Raw genomic sequence first — 13,551 nt, 5'->3', positions numbered from 1 at the left:
TTTTCTATCACACCCATGGTCTTATTCTTGTCTTAATTTTATTTTCAGTTTTTAATGCTTTCAGTTGATGTGTGTCACTGAAAGAAAAAAAAAAATTCATAGTGGCTTGACTTAATGTAGCACCCGCTGCGACCTCTCTTGTGCTTTTCAAGCATGTGGAATTCACTGCAAGCATTCTGCTTTCATAACTTTGTGCTTTTGTAAAATTTACTTTCATTTGAAATATTTCAACTGATTATGGTCATTTTTAAGATAGACTGAAGATCTAATTTTAACCCAGTGTAAGAGAAGGTATTTGCAGACTCTGAATCAACATTTGCTATAAATGATATATATGTGTGTGTATATATATATATGTGTGTATATATATATATATGTATGTGTGTGGAGTTACATTTTTTTAAAGTACTTATGCATACTAAGTAAACTTTATGGACTTTGAGAAGGAAAATCATCAATAAGTAAACTGATTTTGAAAAAAATGTTGGGAATACAAGATATTTAAAGAAAGCCAAATAGGCAGCAGGTAGAATATTTACTAAAGTTATTAAATTGTTTTGTTTTCTTCTGTTTAAGCTGAAATGTGTTGGTATTCGTCTGTCTGCTTGTCTGTCTGACTGGTGTGTTGGCCTTGGCAGTCTGCATGAAGAAACCTGTTATGAAAACTTATGCTTGGCTTTCACCTTGGTCCCAGACCCTCGTTCATTTCTTCTCTCCAGTATTGTTGAATGTCATACACAAAGCCACATCCCTTAAATATTTACAGGGACAGTATCTGATACATCAACCTGCAAAGATTGTATCTAGTTCTCAAAAAAAAAAAAGAAAAAAGTAATGTCTGATCCAGGTGTGGTTAAAAATATGGTAAACATCTTAATAACTCTTGAAATTACTAACACTGTTAGGAATAGCTGATTCTGCTTTTACCCATCAAAAAATAAATGCATTATAAAAAATCTTTCAAACCCTTAAATTTAATTAATGATAAGTATTTTGCCAAAAGTAAAAATTTCATACCTATCATCCTATTTTAAGTGAATGCTTTTGTAATAACTCAAATATTAATACGTTTTATGTCATTTGGTCATTACAACTACTATCACTTTTTATGCTGTTACCTAGTTAAGCCTGTACCTTCTTTTCCCACTTGTACATAATCACATAGGCTAAGAGGTGAGGTTACATACAACCTCTGTAGGAGAATAATGATACTGTCTACTTAAATGTCATAAAATAAAGCTGCACAATCCAACTACATAAACTGTGTGTGATTGTGGTCTGCTTACTTCCATTCATCTTTTTTAGCATTTATCCTACTTTCAAATTTAACAGAACTATTCCTGTGCTTGATTGGCTAGCTTCAATTTGCAGCCATTTTTTTACATTCTTTTGCAAAAGGACACTGTCAAAGATTAACAGATTGTTATATGACAATTTCAAACCAATAGTGCTTTTTCAGAAAGTTTAATTCCTATGCAGTCCTACAAGAGTGAGGAAATTAAGCTGCCCATTTCGTAACTTAAAAACTAAAGAAACTCTCTTGACTATACAGGCCATAAACGTTATGAAAACTGACCGTTGGAGGGAGTGGATTGTTACATTGATTGTATTCTTACTAAGGGGAAAAAAATCAGCAATCTTTCAAAATTATTTGCAAATTTTCTTTAAAGAAATGACTGTGTCCTTTTAAATCATGAGTGTTTTGTATAATATACCTATTGTGTTCTTAAAAACGGACCAACTTTCTTTCTTATGGTCTATTTTAATAACTTTCAATTCCTCGATTTCTAATGTGTGCCGAGTATTTTCCCTCTTTTAAATCAAATGCCTAACATATGATAGGCCCCCAAGAATTGTTTGTGAATGAATGAATGATGGCATGTTTTCAGGCTTCTAATATATTATTTAATTAGCAAATGATTCTGCAGCTTTGAAATCATTCCCAACCTTAGTGGCACCTCTGACTTTCAAATGAATATTGTCAGTGAAACAGTTTAAAAAGTATGAAACCATAAACACATTTCCTTTGATACCAAAATAATGTGGCTTTTTTTCCAGCCCTGTCATAGTGGAAATCCCTCACTTTGGTTCTATGAGAGGCAAGGAGAGAGAGCTCATTGTTCTTCGCAGTGAAAATGGTGAAACGTGGAAGGAGCATCAGTTTGACAGTAAAAATGAAGATTTAACTGAATTACTTAATGGCATGGATGAAGGTAATTACAGTGACTACATGTTTCTATAAATGTCTGTAGGCAGGAATCACATGAATGACTAGCACTAAAGGAAACAGTGCTCGAATTTCATACATTTGTATTTTAAAGTGGGAACCGGGTTCCTCAGCATTTGTTGTTTTCTGCGCATAAGGCATGAAGTTCAATTTCATCTAAAAAACTAACCCTATCCCAATACTAATGTACACATTTCTGATAATTCTCTCAGTCTTAAATCAACTATATCAATCTTTGCAAAGCTTAAGAAAGTTTTCTAAGTCAAAAATGTGTAAGGAGGGGGTAAAATAATAATGGAAGGTATGCAAAACATGTAGAGCATTTTTAAGAAAATACATTCACTTTTTAAAAACCTGTTATTGGAGTATATTTGATTTACAACGTTGTGTTAGTTTCAGGTGTACAGCAAAGCGAATCAGTTACACATACACATGTGCTGACTCTTTACAATTCTTTCCCCGTATAGGTTATTACAGAGTATCGAGTAGAGTTCCCTGTGCTATACAGTAGGTTCTTATTAGTTATCTATTTTATATATCAGATCAGATCAGATCAGTCGCTCAGTCGTGTCCGAGTCTTTGCGACCCCATGAATCGCAGCACGCCAGGCCTCCCTGTCCATCACCAACTCCCGGAGTTCACTCAGACTCATGTCCATTGAGTCGGTGATGCCATCCAGCCATCTCATCCTCTGTCATCCCCTTCTCCTCCTGCCCCCAATCCCTCCCAGCATCAGAGTCTTTTCCAATGAGTCAACTCTTCACATGAGGTGGCCAAAGGACTGGAGTTTCAGCTTCAGCATCATTCCTTCCAAAGAAATCCCAGAGCTGATCTCCTTCAGAATGGACTGGTTGGATCTCCTTGCAGTCCAAGGGACTCTCAAGAGTCTTCTCCAACACCACAGTTCAAAAGCATCAATTCTTCAGCGCTCAGCCTTCTTCACAGTCCAACTCTCACATCCATACATGACCACAGGAAAAACCATAGCCTTGACTAGACGAACCTTTGTTGGCAAAGTAATGTCTCTGCTTTAGAATATGCTATCTAGGTTGGTCATAACTTTCCTTCCAAGGAGTAAGCCTCTTTTAATTTCATGGCTACAGTCACCATCTGTAGTGATTTTGGAGCCCAGAAAAATAAAGTCTGACACTGTTTCCACTGTTTCCCCATCTATTTCCCATGAAGTGATGGGACCGGATGCCATGATCTTCGTTTTCTGAATGTTGAGCTTTAAGCCAACTTTTTCACTCTCCACTTTCACTTTCATCAAGAGGCTTTTGAGTTCCTCTTCACTTTCTGCCATAAGGGTGGTGTCATCTGCATATCTGAGGTTATTGATATTTCTCCCAGCAATCTTGATTCCAGCTTGTGTTTCTTCCAGCCCAGCGTTTCTCATGATGTATTCTGCATATAAGTTAAATAAGCAAGGTGACAATATACAGCCTTGACATACTCCCTATCCTATTTGGAACCAGTCTGTTGTTCCATGTCCAGTTCTAACTGTTGCTTCCTCACCTGCATACAGATTTCTCAAGAGGCAGATCAGGTGGTAGGAGTGTATATATGTCCATCCCAGTCTCCCAGTTTTTCCTTCCCTTCTTTACTCCCTGGAAACCCTAAGTTTGTTTTCTACATTTGTGACTCTATTTCTGTTTTGCAGATAAATTCATTTGTACCATTTTAGACTATATATGTAAGTGATATAATATGATATTTGTCTTTCTCTCTCTGACCTCACTCAGTATGACAATCTCTAGATCCATTCATGTGACTGGAAACAGCATTATTTCATTCCTTTTATGGCTTAGTAATATTCCATTATATATATATGTGTATATATGTATGACATCTTCTTTATCCATTCCTCTGTCGATGGACATTTGGGTTGCTTCCATGTCTTGGCTATGATAAATAGTGCTGCAGTGAACACTGGAGTACATGTATCTTTTCAAATTATTGTTTTCTCCAGGAGTGGGATTGCTGGATCATATGGTAGTGTTTACTTTTTGTTTGGGAAATTATTATTTCCATCCCTTTTCTTTTATCTCAATCTTCTCCCAGATTTTTCTTATAGATTTTTTATTTCTCCTGGATTCTAATCAGTTTTTTAAAAATGAGGTTCAGGCTAATGATTGGAGTCTTTGGTGCTTCCAGTGTCTTTTTCCTTGATCTGGTAAGACAGGCCTAAAGCAAGCATGTCACCTTCTCATATACACCTTCTTCGGGCTGTCTAACCCTTAGAATCATAGTAGTTTTTCTTAGCAGACATTGTGAATAGACTTGTTTTGAGAGTGGGTACTTGGTATAGTGTTTTCTTTTTAAAATGTTGAAAGAGAGAGAGGTAGAGCAAGCTCACCATAAAGAAAGCTAAACTTTATACTAACTTGCTAGTCCCTACACATCCAGCAACTGCTCTACATAGCGTTTTTACTGGAGATCTAATTCACATACTATAAAATTCACTACCTTCACATTTAATTCACTGGCTTTTAGAAAGCATCTAACATAGGCTCTCCTGGTTGTAAAGTGTGCGTGAAGGAGCGACACAGACTCGAGGGTGTCTGAGGGACGACTGTGGACAAGCTCTTGGATCCCATGAGCCTCTGTTGCTTCTGCAAAGTGGAGATTACCTTCCTCACTTCACAGGGCTGCTGTTAAGAAAAAATAATCATTATGTGAATCACTTTTCAAATACAGCCCTTGTTACTTACTCAGCCCTTGATACATGTCAGCTATTGTATCTGGACATAATTGTCACTATTATATTCATTCCATAGAAAAATATTGTCATACCAAAGGTTTTGTATAAGACATGGTGAATCACAGCCAGCCAAGAATTTTAAAATGTCTTTACAGCAAGGTAAAGGGAATCTAATCATTGTTGAGAGTCTAGCATTCACGAGGCACTGATGAATGCATTTATATATTAAAATTTTAAGTGAAAGCAAGGTAGGTAGTTTTAACCCTACTTTATAGATGAGGGAACTGAAGTTCAAGTAAGTTAAGTAACTTATAAAAAGTTACCCCAACTAAGAAGCAGCACCAGGGTTGAAATCTATTCTACCTGTTTGCAAAAACTTTTAACTATTCCACTTATTTTAGGAACGTGTGTCCTGTGGAGAGGAAAATAAACCAAAAAAGAAAAATTCCTACAAACCTCTAGATTTCAACATTGAGAATAGTCACTTTAAATGTTATACATGTAATAAGTATATAGTAAATATTTATATATAATATTGATATTTATATCCTATACCATATACAACTTCAGATAATTTTTGATGGATGGGAACATGCAGTGGTGATTAAGATTTCTGATTTTTGTTACCTTAATTGATTTTGCAGCATGAAAGTATAGTCAGTCTTTTGTATGGAAATTTACAAGAAAACACAATCAAAGGTTTTAAAAAGAATAAATCCTAAAGGAAAGAGCTGAATTAGCATTTTGAAAAGAGTAAAAAAATATGGATGATTCAGGCAAAAGAAATGGAGAGAATAAGATAAATGGGTTTTCAAAAAAGGATAGTTTTTGATTGTTTGTTTTAAGGAAAATAAAGTATTAAAATATTTTCATGTATCCAGTATTTCTTAAATGCTGTTGTTGATTACCAGTTTTTTAAAGGTAGCATCCTCTACACAAGGATTTTATTTTACTTTTAACCAAGAGCTACCTTGATGATGTAAGCTGCTGAGGGCAGGGTATGTGTCTAAATAATGTTTGAGCCACCAGTACTGGGCACAGTGCTGACTTAGACACCCACCCACTGGGCAGGAGGAGGAACCATCGCATAATATGTAGCTCTAGAGGAAAGTTCACATCAGTCTATTTCTCCTACCCTCAACTTCACTAATGTTAGTCTCCAGGGGAAAAAGTTAAAGGGGAACATTTACCTTGAGGACAGTTCTGAGAAAGTATTTTAGGAAGAATATTGAATATTCTAAGAGAATGTTGTCCAGTGGAATTTTCTATAATGATGGGAATATCCAACAGTAATCACTTGGAGAAGGCAATGGCACCCCATTCCAGTACTCACTAGTAATCACTAGTCACATGTAAATCTTGAGTACCTGAAATGTGACTAGAGCAAGTGAGGAAGGTAATGTTTAATTTTTTTAATTAACTGCAAGCAGCCACCATTGTGGATTCTAAAGTATGTTCTTCATTTTTGAGCACATATTATAGTATATCCTATCAGGCACAAGCGGATTTTTTTTTTTTTTAAATTTTAAAGTTTCTTGATGGAATGGATTTTTAAGATCTCATGCTGACATGTCTTCATTTTGTTTTCAACAAGCTAATTTTCAAATAGGAAGTCTTCCTATCTTTGCTTAGACAACTGACTCCCCAAACACTACCATACTAAGGGCATCTGTGTGATGTTTTAAAGATACAATGATACAGCCCTCTGTCCTGGATTCTACATGCTATCTTGGAAATAGTGGATAGAGTTGCTTTGCTACATTTTTAAAGACCAGATAAACTCTGGTTCCATTTTAGACAATTAAAAGGAAATGTAAGTACTTCCAAGTTTAAAAAAATCAAGCACTGGAGGCCACAACAGGAAAAATGAGGACTATTATTAAATTTAAAAGTAATAATAATGAAGGAACCAAGACACACATTTTATAACTGAAACTTAATTGATCAGATTTCATACCCAGCTCAAGAACCACCTACCACCACTCTTGTTCTATCCCCAGAGAAACTTCGTTTTTACTGGAACCTCCCTGCCTGAAAATCAGGCAAAAATAAACATGAGTCTGTCTCTAAAAATCTAACCCTTCTTTTTCCTTTAAGGTCCAAGAGTTCTTGTGGGAAGAAAAGCCTGAGGTTTCATGTTATTTTCTACTCTCTCCACTCTGTCCCCTGGATAGCTGTTAATTAGCGAGATAAAAATAGTACATAAAATAAGCCAGTGACCGTCCTTAAAGGAAAAAAGAGATAACTCATCCTGCTCCTACTGCTGCTGCTAAGTCGCTTCAGTCGTGTCCAACTCTGTGCGACCCCATAGATAGTAGCCCACCAGGCTCCCCCGTCCCTGGGATTCTCCAGGCAAGAACACTGGAGTGGGTTGCCATTTCCTTCTCCAATGCATGAAAGTGAAAAGTGAAAGTGAAGTCGCTCAGTCGTGTCTGACTCTTGGCAACCCCATGGACTGCAACCTACCAGGCACCTCCGTCCATGGGATTTTCCAGGCAAGAGTACTGGAGTGGGGTGCCATTGCCTTCTCCGATAACTCATCCTACTATAGCTTTATTTAACCTATTAATTTCCCCAGTTTGTAATCATTAGGCCTTATCTGTCATCTATGGGAAGTGATCATTGATAATACCTGTCTTATTATAAATGTCTCATTTTAACCCTCTTTTCCATAAATGAATTCTGTTATTTTATAACTAACCGATATTCTACTTTTATAACTAGTCCTAGTGTACCCCCTTCTCTGAAAATCTTAAAACCCAAGTGTTTAGAAAGCATCTTAGCCAGTACTTTGATCAGTGATATATATATATGTACTCTTTCTTTTTTACTAAGCAACCCAATTATAAAGATTAGGCTATGGTTCTATAGTATTTTTAAAACTTGCAAAACCTTTCGGTGTGCACAATCAAATTGTAACTCCAGGGAAGTTGGTCAGTCAGTTCAGTCGCTCAGTCGTGTCTGACTTATCGCGACCCCATGGACTGTAGCCTACCAGGCTCCTCTGTCCAGAGAAGCAAGTCCAAAGAGGAGGGGAACTTGCACAATGGAGTTTGGTCATTAGGGTTATGAACTGCGGATGTCACACAGGCTGGAATTCTCGTCCTGGCTCCACCACTTACTAGCCCTAAGCCTCTCTAACCTCGTAGAGAACTAATGGGGAATGCATGAGCTGAAATATGTAAATTTCATAGCACAATGTCTGACGCATGGGAACCACACTCAAAGCTAGCCATACACACAGTTTCCATGTGCATACAGTTGGGCAGGAGAGCAAGCAGGGGCAGAAATCTTGCCTCTTCAACTTGCCAAGTCATGTGCTCTGACACTGGCCTTGAGGTCAAAGGGTCATTTTTATCTTTTTTTTTTTTTTTCAAAAGTACTGTCTAGTTAGCATGCCATATACTTGGAGGGCTGTGTCCACTTCAAGTGGATGCCCGTTTCCAAATCACACAAGGACACCACCAGGGCTAGTGGAATCCCACCACCACCACCCATTCAGGGAAGAGTAGGTTGATAGATCTAGACTTCCAAAATTTGGACTCTAAATCTAGTTGTTTTTCTATAATACTCCCTCACCTCTGTATCTTCTCAAATGAAGGATGCCCTATTCAGTCGCTAAGTCATGTCCAACTGTTTGTGACCCCATGCACTGTAGCCTGCCAGGCTCCTCTGTTTTCTCTGCCTCCCAGAGTTTGCCCAAATTGCTCATGTCCACTGAGTCAGGGATGCTATCTAACCATCTCATCCTCTGCCACCCCCCTTCCCCTTCTGTCTTTAGTCTTTCCCAGCATCAGTGTCTTTTCTAGTAAGTCAGCTCTTCACATTGGGTGGCCAAAGTATTGGAGTATGTTTCAGCATCAGTCCTTCCAATGAATATTCAGGGTTGATTCCTTTAGGATTGACTGGTTGGATCTCCTTGCAGTCCAAGGGACTCTTAAGAGTCTTCTCCAGCACCACAGTTTGAAAGCATCGATTCTTTGGAGCTCAGCCTTGTTTATGGTCCAACTCTCACATCTATACATGACCACTGGGAAAACCATAGCTTTCACTATATGGACCTTTGTCAGCAACGTGACATCTCTGCTTCTTAATACACTGTTTACATTTGTCGTAGCTTTCCTTCCAAGGAGCAGGTGCCTTTTAATTTCATGGCTACAGTCACCATCTGCAGTGATTTTAAAACCCAAGGAAAAAAAAAACTTGTCACTGCTTCCACTTTTTCCCCTTCTATTTGCCATGAACTGATGGGACCAGATGCCATGATCTTAGTTTTTTGTTTTTTTTTTTTAATGTTGAATTTCAAACCAGTTTTTTCACTCTCGTCTTTCACCATCATCAAGAGGCTCTTTAGTTCCTCTTCACTTTCTGCCATTAGAATGGTATCATCTGCATATCTGAGGTTGTCGATATTTCTCTCAGCAGTCTTGATTCCAGCTTGTGATTCATCCAGCCTGGCGTTTTGCATGATATACTCTGAATATAAGTTAAATAAGCAGGGTGACAATATACAGCCTAGTTGTATTCCTTTCCCAACTTTGAAACAGTCAGTTATTCCATGTCCAGTTCTAACTGTTGCTTCTTGATCCACACACAGGTTTCTCAGGAGGCAGCTAAGGTGGTCTGGTATTCTCATTTTTTTAAGAATTTCCCAAAGTTCGTTGTGATCCACAAATTCAAAGGTTAAGGCTTTAGCATAGTCAGTGAAGCAGAAGTAGATGTTTTTCTGGAATTCCCTTGCTTTCTCTATAATTTAACAATTGTTGGCAATTTGATCTCTGGTTCCTCTGCGTATTCTAAACCCAGCTTTTACATCTGAAAGTTCTCAGTTCACATACTGCTGAAGCCTAGCTTGAAGAATTTTGAGCATAACCTTAATGTGAAATGAGTGCCATTGTATGGTAGTTTGAACATTCTTTGGCCTTGCTCTTCTTTGGGATTGGAATGAAAACTGACCTTGTCCAGTCCAGCGGCTAGAGGATGCCTATAAACGTGCTTTGTGTGCAAGAAAAGGTGACAGAAGTGTCATTTGCTATTTAAGTTTTCCATTATGAATCAAGGTACCCTCTTACTTCTTGTATGATTCCAAAAGACGTGATGTGTATTCAGGAAAGACGGTCACTGCAGAATAAGATGAAAACGAGTTCTTTGTGGCACTAGCAAGCTCAGGAACAAAGGCATCAGTGATTATGCTAGTGAAGCAGGTGTGTTAGCAAAGTTCTACTGAAAGAAGAGGCTAGAATGACACAGAGGACAGCTGGTCTGGGTGTGAAGAACCTGCTGTTACCACTAAGGTATCACGTAGCAGGAGCCACTTTTCTATCTGGCAGCAGACATAAATCTTGCTCTAGCACTTGTTCACTGGTGTTTTCTCAGGAGAGAAAAAGGTACCGCAAAACAAAAGTACTCATTCTGCTCCTGCAAAAGCATCATCTTTCAAGTGCAGCAAATTGAATCCACTTTGAAAGTTTAATTAACACCTTACTTGAATTAAACTAACAAAGTTCAATTCACCATGTTTAAAATTGTGCTTCCGGTGAGAGGGGATATGGGGAGAGGGCTGGATTAGGAGTGTGGGATTAGCAGATACAAGCTACTATATATATAGAATCGGTAAACAACAAGGTCCTACCATATAGTACAGGGAACTATACTCAATACCCCGTAATAGACTATAATGGAAAAGCATATGAAAAAGAATATATATATCTGTCTGAATCACTGTGATGTACTGCAGAAACTAACACATTAGAAATCAACTAAAGTTCAATAAAATAAATCGAATAAATTCAGACCCCAAAGGGATGGTGTATAGTTTGTGGTTATACTGGACCTGGGAGTAATATTTATTAGTAAAAGAATCCTTCCTCCTTAGAGGTCTTAAGAATTGAAGAGTTTGAGAAATGCTCAGTCCTGGACTGACCAATACAGTAGCCACTAGCTACATGTGGCCAGAGAGTACCTGAAATAGGGCTAATACAAACTGAGATGTGCTGCAAGTATAAATATAAAATATACCAGAGATATGAAGATTTAGTACCCCCCAACATACATCTCATTTATAATTTCTACATTAATTAAATGTTGAGATAGTAACATTTGGGATATACTGAAATAAAGAAAACATACTGTTAAAAATAATTTCGCCTGCTAAGCACTTCAGTTGTGTCCGACTCTGTGCGACCCCAGAGACGGCAGCCCACCAGGCTCCCCGTCCCTGGGATTCTCCAGGCAAGAACGCTGGAGTGGGTTGCCATTTCCTTCTCCAATGCATGAAAGTGAAAAGTGAAAAGGAAGTCGCTCAGTCGTGCCTGACTCTTAGCGACCCCATGGACTGCGGCCTACCAGGCTCCTCCTATTCCTCTTTAATTTTTTAGTGTGGCTATTAATTTTTTAATTATATATATGGTGTGCATTGTATTTTTTTAGACAGCACTACCATGGACAGTAGTAGATTTTGCTTTATACATAGTAGGTCTTAAATCTATTAGATTTAAAAATCAAAATCATTACTACCTGAGTATCAAAAGCATGCTTTGAAGATATGTGAATTTTGCTATTATTTTAAAATCCCAATCACTGTATTGGAACAAAATGTTGCTGAAGTTCTCCAAACAGTATTACAGCACTAGGAAAATATTTCCTCACTTGTTAACACTGCTTAACGTTCAGATGAGAGCAAATAAAATTTTATGGTAATATATTTTAGATTAAATAATTACATATATTGTTTTCCTATAAATTGAAGTAGGAAAGGAAAATTTATACTAATTATATAGCTTAACAGAAAATAAAATGTTCATAATTTATTGTCTAACTATATCGATCATATTTTAGAAACATGCTTTTCAGTTAAAAATTGCTACTTTGGTTCTTTTCAATTGAACTGATTTTTACTTTATCAACCATGAGACCTAACAGTGATCGTAAATTGTCAAGTTAGATCGTAGAATCAATAGAGCACTGATAAGTGGAGTATGTAGCTTTATGTTGCACACAGCACCACCTGTTGGAGAAATCTATTACCAATTTTGAAAAATTCTGGAGGAAAAAGTAAAAACTGAACTTAACCAAGTCAGGACTTTGGTTGGAGTGTAAAGGGGAAAAAAAAAAAAGAAAAAGCATGCTAAGAAACTATTAATTGAACCATAACACAATACTAACTTGCTCTCAGTCCATTGCCGTATAAAAGTTACTTTAAATCAATGGAATGATGCCCACCATGTACATGACTGGACCAGAGCAATTCCATCACCCCTGCTAGTCAGGGGATAAAAACAGGACCAAAGCAGATGAGCAGTACCAATGCCAAGTTTTATACACGTCTGTGCGATGGACTTGCTAGCAATTCCATGTCTTAATGAACCATTATTGGGTTCAAAAATGACATCAGACATCCTGTCACAGATGTCAGGTGGGGGCCTCAGCGCCCTCCAGGGACACTGAAGGAGTGTGAGAGACTGGGCCGTATCCTGCAGTGCCTTCGGTGTCGGTATGAATGAGGCCGACTTGCAGGTCTAGGCCCCTCGGAGCACAGTGCACTTCCATGTTTGCGCCACATGCTGAGTTACTGACTGGTGTTTAGCTTTAAGACATTATATCCGATCCTGATTTTGAAGATAGGATTATATTCATTGTTTCTTCTCTGGATATAGTACCTACGATTAAAAGAAGGGTTGAGGAAAGTTATATAAGGGGGCTAATTGCTTAAAAGGCTTTTTATTTACATAAATAGAAAAGTAATCTAATGTGGAAGAATATTTTTCTAGAAAATAACATGGAGAAGCAGATGCAAAGAATACGAGGCTTCTGCAGTCATAGCAGAAAACCTTAGAATGATTGATTATTCCAGCGTGGCCAAACATGCCCTCCCTGACTTCTCTTCCTCCAGGAAGCATTCCCTAAAGCCCAGTCTAAGTTAGATCCACCTGGTAAATAGTCTACGGCACCTGGCCTGTCTTCTTCTGTAAGCAGCTTTGAACTTTGCTGTCTTCATGGTGGACTGTAAAGCTCATGTGCGCAGAGAATGGCTCTGACTGGTGACAGTCATTATGCCCCATGTACGTAACAGCTCTTAGCAGTATTGTCTCTTCATCATAATGTGTTGACCGAATGAAGAAATGAATGACTTTTATCCGGGCATGTGCTGCCACTCTCGGTGATACATTTCCTCAGTAATTTAGTGACCCATATCTAAGAGAGAAAGCAACTTCTAAACGAATGGATGCCACAAATGAGGAGAGGGGGGTCTGGGAAGCAGGAAAAGGGCATGTAATGACTAGAAATTAGTTTTCTAAAAATTAACTTCAAGATATAGGGTCATTAGAAATTATAGGGATTGCTAAACCTGGAGGGAAAACCAAACAGATATGTCATTGTTTCCAGACATTCTGCATCATTAGCCCTCAATTACTTGTGCAAATCTGAATAACAAAGGTCTCTACCTTGGTGTAAAATAATGCTAATTCAGACAGATGAATAGCAGATGCCAGAATTCAGTGAGTTAAATTACTAAAATTATGGGACCTTTCTGTACAATCTTTGCAACTTCCCATGAATCTAATTTTTCCAAAATAAAAATTGAAAAAGTTCCTACTATGTTTTCTTTGAGGAAGAAGGGTCA

General features: G+C 37.8%; 1 protein-coding gene across 8 annotated transcripts in view; it reads left to right on the top strand.

Annotated features, from left to right (window-relative positions):
- Positions 1 to 13,551, top strand: part of ANK3 (ankyrin 3) — a 749,200-nt gene that overhangs the window by 662,055 nt on the left and 73,594 nt on the right. For all 8 annotated transcript variants that reach the window (XM_061405045.1, XM_061405049.1, XM_061405044.1 and 5 more), the window contains one exon: positions 2,059 to 2,213. In XM_061405045.1, the coding sequence (XP_061261029.1) occupies positions 2,059 to 2,213 (155 nt within the window). The remainder of the gene's footprint in view (positions 1 to 2,058; positions 2,214 to 13,551) is intronic.

Source organism: Bos javanicus, chromosome 28 (genome assembly GCF_032452875.1).
Source record: "Bos javanicus breed banteng chromosome 28, ARS-OSU_banteng_1.0, whole genome shotgun sequence".
In the NCBI taxonomy this organism is placed as follows: Eukaryota; Metazoa; Chordata; class Mammalia; order Artiodactyla; family Bovidae; genus Bos; species Bos javanicus.
Note: the sequence above shows the minus strand (reverse complement) of the source record. Positions and strands in the feature narration are given on the sequence as shown.